The sequence below is a fragment of the Phacochoerus africanus genome, chromosome 3 (assembly GCF_016906955.1).
Source record: "Phacochoerus africanus isolate WHEZ1 chromosome 3, ROS_Pafr_v1, whole genome shotgun sequence".
Classification (NCBI taxonomy): Eukaryota; Metazoa; Chordata; class Mammalia; order Artiodactyla; family Suidae; genus Phacochoerus; species Phacochoerus africanus.
In genome coordinates this window covers 113,181,715-113,201,014 of record NC_062546.1, presented here as the reverse complement: position 1 = coordinate 113,201,014, position 19,300 = coordinate 113,181,715, and the positions used below count along the sequence as shown (strand labels likewise).

Below are 19,300 nucleotides of genomic sequence, written 5' to 3'. Positions count from 1 at the left end.
ATTATTTTCTCCCCCTGGTTTGATTTGTATTATTTAGCCTTCTAATCCATCTGGAATTTATCTTGCTATATGCTCTGAAGTAAGGGTTTAATTTGATCTTTTCCCCATCGCCAACCAGTTTACTCTTCAACCATTTATTAAATCGTTTTCCCTTCCCCACTATCTCTTCTCTATCATATAATGAATTCCTATCTCTTACAAGGTTCTTTTTGGGGGCTTTCTGTTCTGTTTCACAGAACACAGATATGTTTATTTTTACATAACTATGTCTTAATTTCTTGCAGAACCTATCCCCCTTTTGATGCTTTTTTTTTTAAAAAAATAATCTAAAGTATGCTCACCAGTTTATTTTTCCAGATAAAACTTTTGAAAAATCTTGACAAATCCTCAGAAAAATCCCCTAAGAATTTTGGTGGAAATCGCATTAGATCTGTAAATTAATTGGCTAGGATTGCCATCTTTATAATATTTAGTTTTACCAACTTGGGACATCATTATATCTTTCCATTTATTCAGCTAGTCATTCAGCTTATATTTATTAGTGAAGAATGTGAGCGATATTAATATTTGGCATATTTAAAAATCTTTAAGAAGTTCCCTGGAGGCCTAGTGGTTAAGGATCCAGCATTGTCACTACTGTGGGAAGGGTTCGATCCCTGGCCCTGGAATGGCCGTGTGATGTGGGAGGGGCCAAAAAAAGTTTAACACCCCTTCCCCTGCTTTGTACTGTCACAGAGAAGTAAAAGGACATACTTTCCTTCAATTTTCACACACATGTAGTTTCAAAACCAAATTATGGCGGTTTAATTTTACTATAAAAATATTTAAAAAATATAAAAACTGGAAGTAGCAGGAGGCTGCTTATCAGGTTGTGGAATTTGCTTCTTAGTTTCCTGTTTTTTTCTCTTAGAAACACAGGAGGATTTTTGGTCACAAACACATGCGTTACCATAGTGAGATCTACACCTCGACCCATTCCCAACCCCATGTTCCCAGAGTGAGGATTCCAGTGGCCTGGGTTTCCCATTGACTTTGGAAGGCTTTTTGTGGTTTTATTGTTTTATTTGAGTGGACACCCTACCCCCTCCTACCCGTGAATCTCTGCTGTCCTTTCCAAGCACCCTCCCAATCTAACTTCTAACTTCTCAGTGACAGTGTTTCCTAAATGACACAGTGGGTAGGGTATTTGACATCAGGGTGAGCTCAGAAAATCTGGGCCATCTGATCAGTGTAATTCTAGTCCAACAGATGGGGAGGTTTATTGGGGGAGATTTATTTTATTTTGGAAGTAAGTTAGAATCGAGGGAGCAAAATGGATACAAGAGAGGGACTATTATTTTATTTCAGTTTCCTAAATCCCTTCTGCCTCCTTGAATCAAGCCTTAGGTTCCTCCTCCCCCAATCTAGGTTAACGAAGTCAAGTAGATTTCTCAAGTATGGAGTAATGGGCATTATTAGAAACTTAAAACTCATAAATGACAAGAAAGGGTTTCAGATGGTTTTCTTCTTCTTTTTTTTTTTTTTGCCTTTTAGGGCCTTATCTATGGCATATGGAAGTTCCCAGTCTAGGAGTCAAATTAGAGCAGCAGCTGCCTGCATACACCCAGCAATGCCAGATCCACGCCGAAGCTCACGGCAATACCAGATCCTTAACCACTGAGTCAGGCCAGGGATCAAACCTACATCTTCATGGTTACTAGTCAGGTTCTTAACCTGCTGAACCACAACAGAAATTCCCTTCTTTGTCCTCTTTTTCTTGTTCTTGTTCTTCTTTTTTTTTTTTTTTTTTTGATGCACTCATGGCATGCAAAAGTTCCCAGAAGTTCCCAGGGGTCAAACCTGTGCCATAGCAGTGACAGACCCAGATCCTTTAACCACTAGGCCACCAGGGACCTCCTCAAATGTTTTTCTTGTCTGAGGCTTTCTATATGAAGCTCTCTGACATGGAGGGTCCACCTTTCCTAATGCTTAAACTGCTAAAAAGGAATGTAAATTCCATGAAGGAGGAGTTCCTGTCGTGGCTCAACGATTAATGACCCTGACTAGCATCTGTTGAGGACGAAGGTTTGATCCCTGGTTTCACTCAGTGGGTTGAGGATCTGGCATTGCTGTGAGCTGTGGTGTAGCTGGCAGATGCAGTTCAGATCCTGCGTTGCTGTGGCTCTGGCGTAGGCCAGCAGCTACAGCTCTGATTAGACCCCTAGCCTGGGACTTTCCATATGCCACAGCTGTGGCCCTAAAAAGACAAGACAACAACAACAAAAATTCCATGGAGTAAAACAAAATGTGTTAAATCAATAATTTTACAAGATGATATATCTGTTTAACACATTCTGTGATTGCAGTAATGTTGTTCAGCAGGAAAAACCAACCTTTATCTACTGGAATAGATAATTCTAAAGTTCAAGATAGTTCACTGCTCTAAGCGGATCTTTGGTGTTTATTTTTGGTGTGCATGTTTTCAACTATGGTAGTTGGTGGGAAGAATTTGGGACAATGCTTGGGGTTATTTCCCTCATGTAGAATGGACAGGCTGACCTAATTCTGTTTATATCTTGTATACTTGGCAACTGTTTCTCTAATGCTCATATATCCTAGGGAGAGAGTGAAAGTGAACTTTCTTACAAAGTCCGTAAACATAGGGTCATAATATCTGCTGGGAATGAACAAGAACCCCAAAGAACAGGCTCTTACGTGACACTGGTTTAGTGTAAGCATCCTAATGTATGTTTGTTTGTTTGCCCACTTCTCTGAAAGCTGACATGGGATGATGCTGCTACGGGGCGGTTTTCCTCTAGGTCTGACTGTGACCTAGGCTGAATGACGTGCCTTCTGGGGATATTAAAGTCTACTTTTATGATGCAGAACAAAATAGATGAGAGAGAGGGTGGATCTGATGAGAATTGTTCACCAGAGCAAAGCCTGGACAAGGTTCCTCAAGCAGGTCCCTGGGTGGGGAGCTTGACCGAGCCTTTAACGGATGCAATCTGGATCCCTTTTCATCTTCCTAGAGCTCTGAAAGAGTATGAACTATGGACCTAAATCCAGCTTCTGCCTTTTAAAAAATGAGAAAGGAGGTTCTCTTTAGGATATAGTGTTCAATGTAAATGCCTAGTACACATTCCCTGATTAGGGCCTATTTGGAGTCTGGAGGGAAGAGTGCAATTCTCTGGGTGACGGACAGCCTCCAGGTAAAGGATAACATTGCATCTTGCCAGGAAGGCTGTAATGGGAACGTCTTTGCATACATTCTCAGACGCCCCTATTGGTCATGGCTGTTCTTCATGGGTGGAGCGAGGTATTCCTAGTTGTGCTGGATGAGATCGTGTTGGACAGGTGTTGCAGACTGTGCCAGGTACATGGGACACCAGGACTGCAGTAGCAGCAACAGACTAAGAGGAGGGTCCAGCCAGTGGAACCTCCAACCCCAGAGTGGCTGCAGCAAGGGCTTTCTACTTCTGGTTTGATACAGAGCGAGGGGTACAGACAGGTGGGCTAGGGCTCCAGATTCAGTGCTGGGTTGCAATTTCAGGCCGGTGACTGTCGTTTCTGCTTTCCTTACCTCCTCAACCAGTTGAGAATGAGAAAACCAGGGAGGTCCCATTGTGGCTCAGTGGTAACGAACCCGACTAGTATCCATGAGGATGTGGGTTCAATCCTTGGCCTCTTTCAGTGGGTTAAATATCCAGCATTGCTGTGAGCTGTGGTGTAGGTGGCAGATGTGGCTTGGATTTGGCATTGCTGTGGCTGTGGTGTAGGTTGGCAGCTGTGGCTCTGATTTGACCCCTAGCCTGGGAACCTCCATATGCCTCGGGCGCGGCCCTAAAAAGACAAAAAAAAAAAAAAGAAAAAAAAAAGAAAAAAAAGAAAAGAGAGAGAGAGAGAAACAGTTCTTCTACCAGAAAGAATGATGTAGGGATCAGATGAACATTTATTATACAAGGTACTGTTAAGGTGACATCTGAGAGGCCTTTTGCACTTAAATGTTTGAGAAGAAAACAGCTCAGGGTTGAGGCTGTTTAGCTCAGTGAGTGAGAACATTCAGAGGTCAGGCTGATGGAGATGTGCCCCCCACCCCCAATCTGGAAGCTCATTCCGTGTCCAGAGTGGCTCTCAAAAAGCAGGGCAGGGAGGGGAGATGGTCTGTGGAGGTCCCACCGAGGCTCCGGAACCTAGCTGCCCTGTGTCCTGTCAGTTCCCGTAGAGACCAGTGCCTTTCCTCAGCCCTTCAGAGCTGCCAGCCCCTCTGGTTACATCTTCAACCTGGCTTTTCATCTTAATTGAATTAGGTGTATGTTTTGCTCACCAATTTTTTCTTTTTTTTTTCTTTTTCTTTCCATTTTTGGCTGTCCTGCGGCATATGGAGTTCCCAGGCCAGGGATCAGATCTGAGGAGCAGTGAAGACCTAAGGCACAGCTGTGGCAACACCAGATCCTTAACCCACTGTGCCGGGCTGGGGATCGAACCTGCATCCCAGGGCTCCCACGATGCTGCTGATCCTGTTGTGCCACAGCAGGACCTCCTCACCAACTTCTTGACCTGCTAAAGAACACAGATATGTTGTTGGTGGGTCTGCCTGACCACCTGACCTTCACTGTTTTCTTCTGGTGACTTGATCTTGCTGTGATCCCCTAGCGCCATCCTGGCCCCACCGCCCCCCCTCCATCACATCTTCTCAGACACATAGCTGTCTTATTTCACTGGCTGTCGGAAGCGCGTTTTCTTCTGTGCTTCTGTAGCAGTTTCCTCTTCCTTATGTTGTAAGAGGGGCCCTGCTGGGCTTGGATTGCTCACAGCTCCCAGACTTACTGAGTGAGAGATAAGGACGCTAGTTCCAGTTCTGCTTCTTTACCCTCTGGGGGAGCAGCCAGCTCCCTTCTCCACGCAGCCTGGGGCAGGGAAAATAGTATTTTCAGGGATCTCCCAGTCTTCACTCCTTCCATCCCAGCCCACAGGTGGTTGTCAGAACCATCTTTCTAAATGGAAATGTTTCTGACTTGCTCCAAAGCGAGAGGACTCCCCATGGCCAATCGGGGTCCATGGGCCATGCAGACGCATATATAGCTTTTGTTTATCCTGTATCTTGTTGGCCTCTGGGAGATTTAAAACAAGTTTTTTTTGCTTTTGGTCCTTTTAGGGCTGAACTTGGTGGTACAGGGAAGCTCCTAGGCCAGGGGTCAAATCAGAGCTGCAGCTGCTGGCCTACACCACAGCCATAGCAATGCCAGATCCTTAACCCACTGAGCAAGGCCAGGGATCAAACCTCACGGATACTAGTCAGGTTTTTAACCCGCTGATCCACAATGGGAACTCTTAAAACAATTTAAATTAGTAGGAACATGAAAGGTTAGAATATGTCCTGTAATATCCTGGGTTTGTATGGCAGAAATTATCACAACATTGTCAATCAACTATACTTCAATAAAACTTTAAAATATGAAAAGAAAAAATCCTGGGTTTGGGTTAGATGGGCACCAGAACTGGGCTGGGCCTCACCTTACCTACAGCAGGACTCTCCAGATGGTACAGTTGCCTCCCAGGCTTGGTCACTCCTCACATTATCCACGTAGGCATTTGTGTTTGCTTCCCCTACTACAAGATCAAGTTCAACCTGAGTTACGCGCTCCTTCTTAACAGGGAGAGGGTCCTTCCTGGTCAGTCTGTACACTGCCTCTGCCCTCCGGCCAGCCCAGATAGTCTTTGCCAGTGTGAGTTTGCTTACTCGTGTATTTATTTTCTTTTGTTACCCAAGAGACCCATTTTGCAGATCCCTCTCGAGTATCGTTAGTGGCAAGGTGTGTGTGCCTGGCTGGCCACCATTGTGGAGTGTTTCAAGGAGTTTCAGTTTACATTTTCATGGGGTTATTGAAGGGCAAGAAGGGCAGTGAAGGGCAAGAAGCAGAGGGAGGAAGAGAATAGATGGGCCCTTCCTGTGCATAGGGTCATTTCCAAAACAAAGACATTCCTTTTGGTCTTATAATTGCAGACACTCTGCCCCTTGAAGCTAAGGGCCTAGCAGCAAAATGATGGCTTACCTTGGTTGTCAAACATTGCCCATTCTTTCCCAGAGTTATAGGAAGATGGATGTACCGGCCTCGCTATTTGTTCCAGACAGTAAAATTAATTCAAGCTATTGAGTAATTACTTACTTTCTTGTTGTTCCCAGGAAGTCCAGGAACTTGCAGATGACTGATTTTCCGAAATCTGGGCATTTGCTTCTCCAATTTCAAGACATTTCTATAAAGACCAGGCTTTGTCCTGCTGGGGCCATCACTGGTCTGGTGTCCGTTCTGTGCTGGTTCAAAATTTCAAACTCTTCCCCAGGAAGAGTCAAGCTTTAGGAATTTATGTCACCCTAGCCAAACTTACAAGGTCTGTTTATAAGCTAGAATATTCCTTTTCTGCACATTTATTGAACACCCTACTGAATGTGTGACCGTGTCCTGATTTCTAGGGGAACAGAATAAATCATAAAAGCAGTGTGGTCCCTGACATTTAGAAGCTTATGGTCCAGACAGACTTGTAAACAAATATGTTATATATAGTGTGCCAAGTGTACGGTGACCTTACATCTTGGGACGTCCTGGTTTGTGCCTATTGTCCTAGTGTAACTGTTAGTTGTGTCCCCTTTCACAGTCATCCAAGGGCCACAGTAAACATCTCTATGAGTGTCCCAGGTCTAGAGATGGTAGAAAGCAGGGAGCAATCAGCCTATTTTCCTAGAGCAGACACCTGTGCTGGGTGATGAAGGGAATTTTGCTGTCAACATCTGGGGGCTTGAGGGGTGTGTGTGTGCAAAACTCTGCAGCAAAAAAGGAGATTGTTCCCGAAGCAGCAGTTAGTTGACTCAAGCTGGTCATTGTTTCCCAAATTTATCCTGAGAAAAAAATTCAAGACACTTGGTAAAAATACCAGTTTCCAGAACCTGCTGGCAACTTGGATTTTTAAAGAGGGGCCCTGGATGATTCTTGGCCATATTAAAGGTTCAGAACCAATTCTGTAGAGATTATAGGTGGGACTACAAAGGGCTGGAGTAGACTGGGAGCAGGAGCAGCAAGACGGGGGAGAAGTCAGGCAAGAGCGACCCCAGCTGAGAAAACCCTCAGAGGTAGAACTGGTTGGGAGACATTTATAGTACAGTATGAAAAATGGGGGCTGCGGGAGCTGTGTCAGTCACAGTGGGGGTTCTGAGGAATGAAAAATTTCCAGGAAGAAGAATGAACAGGACCAGTATATGCCAGTTACTGATTTACATTGGGGATATCAAAACGCTGGTGTCAGGAAGTTCCTGTTGTGGCTCAGCATGTTAAGGACCCAACATAGTATCCAAGAGGATGCAGGTTCGATCCCTGGCCTCGCTCAGTGGGTTAAGGATCTGGCATTGCCGTGAGCTGTGGTGTAGGTCGCAGATGGGACTCAGATTGGTGTGGCTGTAGCGTAGGCTGGTAGCTGCAGCTCTGATTTGACCCCTAGCCTGGGAACCTCCATATGCTGTAGGTTTGGTCCTAAAGAGAAAACAAACAAACAAACTAAAGAAACACTTGAGTCAAATCCAGGAGCCTGGATGGTGAGCCATAAACCTAAAAATACAACTAGTTGGAGTGTTGTGGCATATTTCACAATCCCCCCAACGCACCCCCCCAACAAAAAAACCCCACCCTGACTCCTACTTATTTCTACTGGTTGTAGTGTCTGGAATGGTCATGACAGCTGTGTTTATCTGGAAGGGGCTGGATGAATTCTAAAGCATCCAGACACCCCGGCCCTTTAGTCTAGACTTCAGGCAAACCCCTGCCCTTCGGCTATGGTAAAACTACCTATTTTGCTTTTGTTTTTATTATCAACTGTGTAAGACAGTCATGATTCATCAACAGTATGCATGCCAACCCCTTTCAGGGGAGACATCTGTCTGGTGGTTTCAGCCTGATTTTGTTCCTAAATTCTGGAGCTGCTGTCAGGTGGGAACCTGCCACGTGACAGGTTCACCGCCACTCTGGAAATTACAATAGTACAAGAAACACCTTATCCAGGCAAGGAGATCATTAAACCTGGTGGTTTGTGCTGTGGATTCTCAGGGCGACATTGGTGATTCTGAGAGGCAAAGTAGAATCCCTCATTGGAAAATGAAGAAAATTCGAGGAGAGCTCTACTTCCTTCTGCCTTCAAACATAGCTTTTTATTTTGAAGGCTGCCATCACCAGGCCTGTTGGCAAACTTACAAAGCAGCAAACGGAGTCAGAAATCCAGGACTTATAAATTATGAAAAGAAAGCCTCAAAAAGGAGAATGGGAAACTGATCAGGTTATAATTCACACGGTAATTACCCAAGACCTGGCCACGGAACATCCACCAGGGTCGACTGGGGAGCGACAAAACATTTAAAATTCCAGCCTTGGCTACTTTTGCCGCGTTGCTGAGGGATTTGAAGGTTGAAAGTGAATCAGCTGAAATCTTCCACACTGTCCTATCAGGAAGGGGAAGACATCAACAGCGGCCTCAATGTTTTTTGTTTTTAGTAAGGAACTGAACTTCTCTGAGATCCAGTATCACCAACGCCATTAAGTCGCAGTAGCAAGATGAAAGGATAAAAATAAAAAGGGAAGGAGGCATAGTTTAGCGTGCACTGACCAAGAAGAACGGAACTTCCCCGCTCCCAACCCCGGAGGAGCTGTTGGGGGCAACCGGGTCCTTGGCCTGAGGCCGAAGTTGCAGCCGGGAAGCCCCTTCCCTCAGTGCAGGAGCTACCACTTTGGCGCCGTGGTGGGGGGATCCAGCGGGAGCGCCGAGCGCTTCAAAGGCCCGCCGCCGCCGCCGCCCCCGCCCGCGCGCGCGAGTAGTACGGTCCGAGGGGGCGGCTCCTGGGGCGCGGCTCCGCCGCAGCTGATGCGCGCCTCGCCGGCCCGGAGGCGGGAGCCGGGACGCTGGGACCCAGAGTCGCTGACCCGCCGAGCCGCTGAGCCGCCCCGCGGGCCCGGGCCCCGAGGAGGCCCCTGGAGAGGTGTCTTTCCAGCGAGAGTCGCCGGGTGCGGAGGCGCCGCGGCCGCACGTTCGGGAAGGAGGACGAGGAGAACGGGGCGCTGCCTGCCGGCGGAGAGGAAGCGCTCCACCCGGGCCCCCCGACGGCGCTCGTTTAACCACATCCGCGCCTCCACTGGAAGCGCGTCCGGCGCCTGTCACCGGTTCCCTCCATTTTGAAAGGGAAAAAAGGCTCTCCCCCTTCCCCTCCTCCTAGGAGCCGGAGCTGGAGGAGCCGCGCTCATGGCGTTCAGCCCCTGGCAGATCCTGTCCCCCGTGCAGTGGGCGAAATGGACGTGGTCCGCGGTGCGCGGCGGGGGCGCCGGAGGGGACGAGGCCGGAGGGTCGGAGGGCGACCCCGAGGAGGAGGACTCGCAAGCCGAGACCAAATCCTTGAGTTTCAGGCAAGTACAGGCGTTCCTGCCGGGATGCAAACGCGCTGCCATCCATCCATCCATCTGCGGCTCCTTCTGTGTGCGTGTGTGTGGTCGCCACCCGCGTATAACCGTGTTCATGCCAATGCTGCGTCCCTGCCCGTAACCAGGTCCCCGCTGTACATTCGGAAGTTCAGAATGTTCTGTCCTTCTGGGTGTTTTCTTCCCCCCGGTTTCAGTACGAGCTTTCTGAACCTAACCCAGAATCTGCAGTCTCCCCGCATCCCCGTCTGCCTCGGTCACTTCCTCTAAGCCCTGACCTCCGCAGCCCCCTCCCCTGCGCGCGCGGACACACACACACACACACACACACACACACACACACACGAGTCATTGATCCTACTCAGTAGAACATAGGGCCCTCCCTTTGGTTGGGGGGGGGGGGGAAGAGTCGGCTCCCAGGCCCTCCTGGGGCCCCCACTGTGTCCGGAAAATGCAACCTGGTAAAGAAGGTCGAGGGCGGTGACAGGCCCCTGGCAGCTGGTGAGAAATGGTGGTCTCTGCCGAGCTGTCACCCGTATGATTGCGGAAGGCAGGTGACAGCGTTTTCGGCGAGGCCGAATGAGTTCCAAATAGGTAAAGGCCTGGAGAAGAAAAAGGCATCATGGCGAGAAATGGCTTAATTTTTAGGGTGAGGGAGCAAGCTTGATTTTTAAATTAGGGTTCTTATGAGAAGAGGAGTCTATTGGAAAGTGCTTTTTGGGGGTTGTCAGGAAAGGATGACCTCAAAAATAAATGGTGCTGGAGAAAGGCTCCGGAGGATGGAGATTTCAGGGAGCCAGGAGGCCAGACAGCAGCCTAAGGAGGGCCCTGCTGGAAACCCCCCAAGCTGGTCCCGAAGGCCAGGCCCACTGAGGACCCGTGGGTTGTAAAATTAGACAAAAAACAAAAAACAAAACAAAAAGACAAAACTGGACTTTAGCCTTTGTGGATATATAGACTATAAAGGGTGTCAGCAATACCGTTGAAAGTGGTAATTCCTCATTTTTCCTCCTTGGCAGCTCGGATTCTGAAGGTAATTTTGAGACCCCTGAAGCTGAAACGCCCATCAGATCACCTTTCAAAGAATCCTGTGATTCACAGCTGGGACTGGCAGGCCCCGGGGCCAAAACCCAAGGTAAAGGAAGATTTTCATTTTCTGCCTCTATTTGTTGTTGTTTAAAGTTTTGAAAATGCAAATGAGGGCAGGAAGAGTATTCTTTTAGAGCTCTTGGAACCAGGTTGGGATAGTTTCCTTACTGAGCAGGTGTGGTTTGAAAACACTTAGCTTTTTTGAAATGGTTTGGGGTTGGTTTTTCATGAGTGTGGTGGTCAGAGGCCTTCTTCCCTAAATAAGGTGGTGGGTACATTTGCAGTATAAGATTATCATTGTCAGAACATTTCTGATGGGCCTTTCCCCTTGGCCCCTGAAAAAACAAAAATGTACATGGCCATGCCATGGTGGGGGTATGCTAAGATTTGGCTTCATGCATTTCTCAGGCCAACTTGATTTCTACAGGGTGTGGCTGGATGCAAGAATTTTAGGTGGATTGACTTTGTTAGATAAAGCCAAATCTTAAGAGGCCATTTCATTTTCCATCAGGGATGGGTATGGGCTCTGCATCCACCTGAGACAGCCTGGCCCCTCAGAGCTCAACCTTGAGCCTGCCCTTCATCTCCAGAAGCTGCTCTTGCACTTAATTAATAGAAACCCTTTTTGTCACACAGCCAGTTTTGAGTAAAATTTCCCCTGTCCTGGTCAAATTCATGTATCCACTTAGTAAATCGGGTGCACTGTGATTCAGCAGTGAAACCAAGCTAGTGTTGCAGAGGGAGGTGGATCTTGAGAGGTTCAGCAAAATGTGTATGTCAGCTTGTCTTAAGTATTGTGGAGAAGAGTAAAGCAAGGGAAGCAGGAGCAGAGTATGTGGGGGAGGAGGTAGGAGATGCTGAAGGCTGATGGGGGTCCTTATTGGTCAGGGGACTGGAGCAGAGCCTGGCAGGAAGATGGAGAGAACAGCTGTGCAGAGACCTGAGGCAAGAACTCTTCCAGCAGAGAGAAAGGCTCCTTCGAAGGTGTGAGGCTGCCCCAGCAGGGTGGCAGCATGTTCGAGGACCAGTGAAGGGGCCAGGGCTGCCACAGTGACCGGGCAGGGAGCAGTGGGAGCCGAAGTCATCCAGGTCCGGGGAGGTCTGTTGTACTGAGGCTTTGATTTTCTTTCTGAGAAGCTGTTGGAGGATGTGTTAGCTTTCTAGGGCTGCCTTTAAAAAGTGGCCCAGGGGGTTCCCGTCGTGGCGCGGTGGTTAACGAATCCGACTAGGAACCATGAGGTTGCGGGTTCGGTCCCTGCCCTTGCTCAGTGGGTTAAGGATCCAGTATTGCCGTGAGCTGTGGTGTAGGTTGCAGATGTGGCTCGGATCCCATGTTGCTGTTGCTGTGGCTCTGGCGTAGGCCGTTGGCTACGGCTCCAATTTGACCCCTAGCCTGGGAACCTCCATTTGCCGCGGGAGCAGCCCAAGAAATAGCAAAAAAAAAAAAAAAAAAAAGTGGCCCAAACTGGGCAACTTCAAACAACAGAAATCTGTTCTTTCTCAGGGTCTGAAATCAGGGTGTTAGCTGGGCCCCCTTCCCTGTAGAGGTTCTAGGGAGGAATCTTGTTTCTTCTAGCCTCTGGTGGTTGCCAGCAGTTCTTGCTGTTCCTTGGCTGGACCCCCCATCTCTGCTTCCTTCATGACATGGCCCACTTCTCCCTGTATGTCTCTGTCTCTTGACATGGCTTTCTCATAAGGACACCAGTCACTGGATTTATGGACCACCCTAATCCAGGGTGACCTCATCTTAGCCTGATTACATCTGCAAAGATACTATAGTTGACCCTTGAACATCGTGGACTTGAACTGCGAGGGTTTGCTCATCTGCAGTTATTTTTCAGTAAAATGTCCTACTGTATTACACGATCCATGGTTGGATGAATCCAGGGATGCAGAATGGCTGATATGGAGGGTTTTTGACTGTGCTGACTGGTGGGGGAGGGGAGTCAGCACCCTGAACCCCACTCCCACCCCAGCCCCGACATTTTTCAAGGAGTCAGCTGTTTTCCCAGATAAGGTCACATTCACAGGTATGGGGAGTTGGAACTTCAACATATCTTTTGGAGGGAACACAGTTCAGCCCACAGCAGAGGACTTTGAACAGAGGAATGATGCTTTGACTTCTTCTTAAAAAGGCTAGCCCGGAGTTCCCGTCGTGGTGCAGTGGTTAACGAATCCGACTAGGAACCATGAGGTTGCGGGTTCAGTCCCTGCCCTTGCTCAGTGGGTTAACGATCCGGCGTTGCCGTGAGCTGTGGTGTAGGTTGCAGACGCGGCTTGGATCCTGCGTTGCTGTGGCTCTGGCGTAGGCCGGTGGCTACAGCTCCGATTCAACCCCTAGCCTGGGAACCTCCATATGCCGCAGGAGCGGCCCAAGAAATAGCAACAACAACAACAACAAAAAAAAGACCAAAAAAAAAAAAAAGGCTAGCCGGCTGCTGTCTGGAGAAGGGACTCTAGGACCAATGTCCTTTTCACATGCTTTCTTTATTCCAGTGCCTGTCACTGTCACCTCTGGTGGCAACTAGAGCCAGCTTTCAGTTATCTAGTTTGGGGTCTGAACATGTTTTTATTCTCCCAACAGTCCCAAGTGTTTTCTTGCTTAGTAACTTCCTCCCAGGACACTTGGGGAAGTCAGGTTCTCAGAGCTGGACTTTGTGACAGAGCTGGAGTTACTGAGGAAATGATACCAGCTTTTGGTGATTTGGTTTTGCTTTAAAGGGTGAGCTCTATACTGGCTTCCCTGCCGAAAATGCAAGCAGTAGCCTCAGCTGGTCCTGGGCTGCTTTTTCCCCATCATCTCAGGCAGAGACCGCGTGGGAACAGGCTGGTTTGCGTGTTGGCGGAGCTGTATGTAGTGCTTGCTTTGCTTTGTAGCAGTCTCAGTGCTTCGTAGCTTCCCTTTTCTTCTCTCAAGATTGGCAGATCAGAAGGGAGATCTGAAAGCTTGAAAGAACTGTTTTGTGGCCTTCCCCTCAAATTTAAATAAAGCTCACAAGATGCGTTAAGTAGCTGTTTGAAAGCCTCTTTGAATTGCTCAGCCTGGGCCGCCCTCTTCTTCACCATGCTGAAAGCTGGTCCTCTGATTCATCCTGACAAATTCTTTGCTAATTGAATAGAGAGGCCCGTTTGGCCCAGGCCCCCAGCACCATACAGCCCCAATTGTTTGATCCTTCCCGTGCCATTGACTCATTTTTACAAGTTTTGGTAGCTTCTAGCTCATATTTTCTTTTTCACTCTCTCTATAAGTTTTCCTTTTAGAGAGTCATGGACCAAGAAAGACCAAGAAATCAGATCATGATTGCAGGAAGCAACTGCCATGTATTATGAAATCTTTCCATTGAGGGTCTCTAAGTAATAGGATAGCATCCTGCCTTCCAGGGCTTCTTCTCCCCAATACCTCATCCAAATCCAGGGTCCTGCTGATGGCCCTGTTGTGCATTCACAGTAAATGTGAAAATGCAACCAAGCACAGGTCTGACCACGGAAAGTATCAGTGGGCAAAAAAATTCCTGGAGTCTAGTGCTGACCTCTAATTTCTTGGCCTGAATGGTCCTCTTTCTCCTTAAACTGTTGATTATTTGGCTCTTGGTAAAATTAGTCTTTCATATTTCTGAGGGTCCAGGATGTGGTGGGACAGTAGGTGTGGATTGTATAAGACTGTGGTGTCTAAAGGATGATCTGTGACCTGGTTAGGGGTCAGAGTTCACATACATAAAAGATCTTGGTTTCCTGTTCCATAAGGACCCTCAAGTATATGGGCTGCATCCCATATACTGTACCCATGGCCCCCTATCCCAACCTCCATTTAATTCTTTGAACTCAAGGAAATATCCCTGTCTATTTTGAGTTCATTTTCTTTTATTAGAAGCTGTTTAGGGACTTAAAGTATCTGAACTCAGAGTTCCCGTTGTGGCTCAGTGGGTTACAAACCTGACTAGTATCCTTGAGGACATGGGTTCAATCCCTGGCCTTGCTCAGTGGGTTAAGGATCTGGCATTGATGTGAGCTGTGGTGTAGTTTGCAGACGTGGCTCTGATCCTGTGTTGCTGTGGCTGTGACGTAGGCCGGCAGCTACTGCTCTAATTCCACCCCTAGCCTGAGAACTTCCCTATGCCACAGGTGTGGCCCTAGAAGGCAAAAAAAAAAATGCTCTTTAAAAAAAAAAAAAGTGTCTCTATACAGACATATCTCCATTTATTGCACTTTCCATATACTACATTTTTTACAAATTGAAGGTTTGTGGCATTGTCAGCTAGGGTTATCATTTTTTAGCAATGAAATGTTTTTACTTGAGGTATATGTATATATATTATTTTTGTAGACAATGCTATTTATTGCACACTTAATAAATTACAGTAAAGTGTAAATATAACTTTTATATGCACTGAGAAACCAAAAAGACACTTGCAACTTCATATATGACTCGCTTTATTGCAGTAGTCAAGAACCAAATCCCCAATATTGCCAAAATATGCCTGTAATAACTCTTCTTGAGACAGAATTGTGCGCCATCCTAGGAATTAGTGGATGAGGTTGTGGGTTTTTGTTTTTTTTTTTTTTGCTTTTTTTAGGGCTGCACCTGAGGCATGTGGAGTTTCCAGGCTAGGGGGCCAGTCAGAGCTCCAGCTGCTGACCTACACCACAGCCACAGCAACGCCAGATCCAAGCTGAGTCTGCAACCTACACCACTGCTCACGGCAATGCCGGATCCTTAACCCACTGAGTGAAGCCAGAGAGCAAACTCGCAACTTCATGGTTCCTAGTTGGATTCGTTTTCCGCTGCGCCATGACAAGAACTCCCTGGGTTTTTTTTTAAAGCACATAATGAAACCAGTTTCAAGCTAACTGGTAAAATAAACTGTAGGCAAAGAGGTTTCTCGAATGAACCAGAAGGTGGCTAAAGTGTTTGGGCCTATAGTTCTGTGTTTGCTATCTGTCTGTCTCTGCAAAGGGTGTTTAAGTTGCTGGTGTTACTGTTCTTTCTCTTTTCTGGGAGATCATCAGTGAGGAAACTTCACCTAGGAAAGAACTTTTGAAAGGTATAATCTCAAGTTCATCTCTCTCTTTTTGGTGCTAATGGACTGTAGTTTTGTCCAGTGTTTAGATTATAAAAGCAAAAGCTGCATCATATGTCCTGTGTTAATTGAGGCCTCCCCCAACACACACGCACACGCACTTGCACGCACACACGCAGCCCCTTTATTTACAGATTGTTATCTTTCTCTGAGAAAGGGAATTTTAATTCACACTGAAGCTCTCCTATGCCCTTGGAACAGCTACCCTGTTTGATGTGTTAATGAGATGCCTAGGTATTCCAAACACACACTGTAGTTCTCCAGAATAGGAGGAGAGAGATAAACAGGATCAATCCACTGCTGGAGGCCTGTGGGGACTGCAGAGTTGTTTGTTGACACAGTTTGGGTAAGTCTAAATCAGTCATCAGCCAGCAGTGGCTCATTGGCCAAATGTGACCAGCTGTTGCCTGTTACTGTTTTAAGCTAAGAACTTTCTACATTTTATAATAGTTGAAAAAAAATATTTTGTGACATATGAAAATTATATGAAATTCAAACTTCGGGGCCTAAAAAGGTTTTGTTGGAATGCAGCCACCCTAAGTGCATTTAGGTGTTGTCTGGCTGCTTTCACACTAAGATAACAGGGTTGAGTATGCAGAACAGAGACAGAATGGCTGGCAAAAGCCTGAAATATTTATTGTTTGGCTCTTTACAGGAAAGTTTGCCAACCTAGATCCATGCTTACAGTAATTTTGGTAAATTTATGAAGTTTAAGTAAGTAAGCTTTAATTTAAAAAAAGCTACAAGGAGTACCTGCTGTGGCTCAGTGGGTTAGAATCTGACTGCAGTGGCTCACGTTGCTGCCAAGGCACAGGTTCCATCCCGGCCCTGCCCAGTGGGTTAAAGGATCTGTCTTTGCTGCAAACTGCAGTGGAGGTCACAGCTGCAACTTAGATTCAGTCCCTGGGCTAGGAACTTCATATGCCGTGGATGCAGCCATAAAAAATAAATAAATAAATAAATAAAATTTAAAAAATTTAAAAAGCTGCAAGGGGGTGTTACCTGGAAGTCTAGTGATCAGGACTTGGCACTTTTACCACTGTGGCTCAGGTTCAATCCCTGGTCTGGGAACTGAGATCCCCACATCCAGCCACTGCACACCACGGCCAAGAAAAATTTTTATTTTTTATTTATTTTATTTTATTTTTTTTAAAGAAAACCTACAAGGCTCTACCTGATTAATTAACAAATTTACAGTGGGTGCTGGTTGCCATTGCTATAGGCCTGAATGGTCAAGTAAGGCTTTAGGGAGAGACTGATTTGCGCTGGTTTCAGACTTGCATTTCCCTGAGCATCAAATAAGGCAGTATAGCTTACTTTGATAGCTTCTGGTGGCACAGGTATTTTCTCTGCCCTCTGTGTGTATGTGGGTGGGGCGGGCAGCCCTGCTAAAATGATGTTGTTCCACTTAATACTCCACCTAAGAAATGGATGTGGTCTAAAGCCATTTAACCATTTAAAGAGCAATAGTATATATAAAAAAGAAAATATATATATGTGTGTATATATATGACTGGGTCACTTTGTGCAGAACTGGCACAACTTGTAAATTAACTATACTTTAAGAAAAAAAAATGTTAATAAAGAGCAATCATAGTATTCTTTTCAAGTGACCAGTACTACTTTTCTTAGGAAACCCTAGCAATATAAACCATTTTGTCACAGTCTCCTAAACTCAGATCACTATGGAAAGATATGGTTATCCACCCAAAACAGCCATCTCTGTGGGTACTTGATAACTGAGAGTTGCTGGATTGTCTGGTAACTGTGTTAATGCGGGGCCCAGGAAGGGTTTGCTGCTTGTAAGCTCAAGGCCTCGCCCTCACCTTTGAGTGAGGTGAACCTAATCTTATGGGCTCACACACACATGGTTGGAGTCCCAGGGGCTGGATTCATGGTGGCCAAACTCGCAAGAATATAGTACCCCAGTGAAGTAGTGCATTAACTCACAGCTGAAAAAAAATGTACCTTGGCACTTCTGTGTGGCAGCTGCAGAGAGTCTCCTAGCCAGTCCAGGGACCCACTTCCCTGTGTCATTGCTGGAAATACGACAGCACGTTCTTCATTTCCAGCTTTCCCACTGCGTGATTCCAACTTGACATGCTACCAGCTTTGTTTCAGCTGTATTTATTGAGTGTATGGAAAACAGGGGTTTTTTTTTGTCTTTTTGCCATTTCTTGGGCCGCTCCAGTGGCATATGGAGGTTCCCAGGCTAGGGGTCGAATCGGAGCTGTAGCCACTGGCCTATGCCACAGCCACCGCAACGCAGGATCCGAGCTGCATCTGCAACCCACACCACAGCTCACGGCAACGCCAGATCCTTAACCCACTGAGCAAGGGCAGGGACTGAACCCGCAACCTCATGGTTCCTAGTCGGATTCGTTAACCACTGCACCACGACGGGAACTCCAGGTTGTTTTTTTTTAAGGCATCTTACTTGATTTTATAACAATGATGCCAAGAGATAGGACACATGTGATTTCCAGTCTGAAAACTGAGACATGGAGGCCAGACCCTTTACTGCTAATAGTACAGTAGGGTCTTACTTCAGCTTCTTTTAAGAGCACACTCCCAGAGCTTTTTGGAGCATAGTATACAGCTTCTCTCCACAGGGAATGTATGAATCTCTCTTCACTGACTTAAGACTTAACAGGGGAAATAAAGGTTCTTAACGTGTTGCCAAGACAGAGAGTGTGTTGGGGGAAAGCATCTTCTTTAGTATCTTGTTGAATGATAGTAACTTAAAAAAAAAGTCAGCAGAGGAATTCCTGTCATGGCTCAATGGTAACGAACCCTACTGGTATCCATGAGGATGCGGGTTCGATCCCAGGCCTTGATCAATGGGTTAAGGATCAAGCATTGCCATGAGCTGTGGTGTAGGTCACAGACTTGGCTCGGATCCAGCGTGGCTGTGGCTGTGGTGTAGGCTGGCAGCTGCAGCTCCGATTCCACCCCTAGCGTGGGAACTTCCATATGCTGCAGGTGTGGTCCTAAAAAGATTAAAAAAAAAAATCAGCAGGGATTCCATCTTTCACATGAGTGAACTTAGCATCCAGAATGTAGGAAGTATATATGTATTTTAGGAGTTTTGAACATCATAAGTTTACAGTGCAATTTAGACATTGAGTTGGGGGGTGGGGTGGGAAGAAAAGGCATCACTGGGTAAGCAGTGCTGTTGGAGTGAAAACATTGTGCTTCCTTAATGCTTCAGCTTGTCAGTGAGAGAGAGGGAGGGGGGAGTAGAACACATTCATCCCAGTGCTGGCTTCCCTTCCCACCTTGTGTGGGTGTCATGTGTGGGTGAGGAGAGGCAGGTGCCTGGAGATGGGTGCAGCCTCCTGGGACTCTGCACCTATTTTGGTTAGAAAGAAGAATTTCAGAGGAGTTTATGTTGTGGCTCAGCATAGTGTTCGTGAGGATGTGGGTTCCATCCCTGGCCTCACTCATTGGGTTAAGGATCCCAAGTTGCCACAAGCTGTAGGTCGCAGATTCGGCTTGGATCCGGCATTGCTGTGGCCTAGGTCTCAGCTGCAGCTCTGATTTGAGCTAGCCTGGGAACTTCCATATACCATGGGTGTGGCCCCAAAAAGAGAGTGAGGGAGGTGGGGGGTGGGAAGGAAGGAAGGAAAGAAAGAAAAAGAGAGAGAGAAAGAAAAAGACAGGGGGAGAGAAAGGGAAAGAGGGAGAGAGAAAGAGGGAGAG

The 19,300-nt window shown here is 46.8% G+C and overlaps 1 protein-coding gene across 14 annotated transcripts in view; it reads left to right on the top strand.

Moving 5' to 3' along the window:
• Positions 1-19,300, top strand: part of TACC1 (transforming acidic coiled-coil containing protein 1) — a 109,267-nt gene that overhangs the window by 42,950 nt on the left and 47,017 nt on the right. For 6 of the 14 annotated variants that reach the window (XM_047772425.1, XM_047772429.1, XM_047772424.1 and 3 more), the window contains exons 2-3: positions 9,233-9,419; positions 10,451-10,566. The exons of 2 other annotated variants lie outside the window; for them this stretch is intronic. In XM_047772425.1, coding sequence (XP_047628381.1) covers positions 9,233-9,419; positions 10,451-10,566 — 303 coding nt within the window. The remainder of the gene's footprint in view (positions 1-9,232; positions 9,420-10,450; positions 10,567-19,300) is intronic. 6 more of the 14 variants (XM_047772431.1, XM_047772434.1, XM_047772433.1 and 3 more) reach the window with 2 other exon arrangements.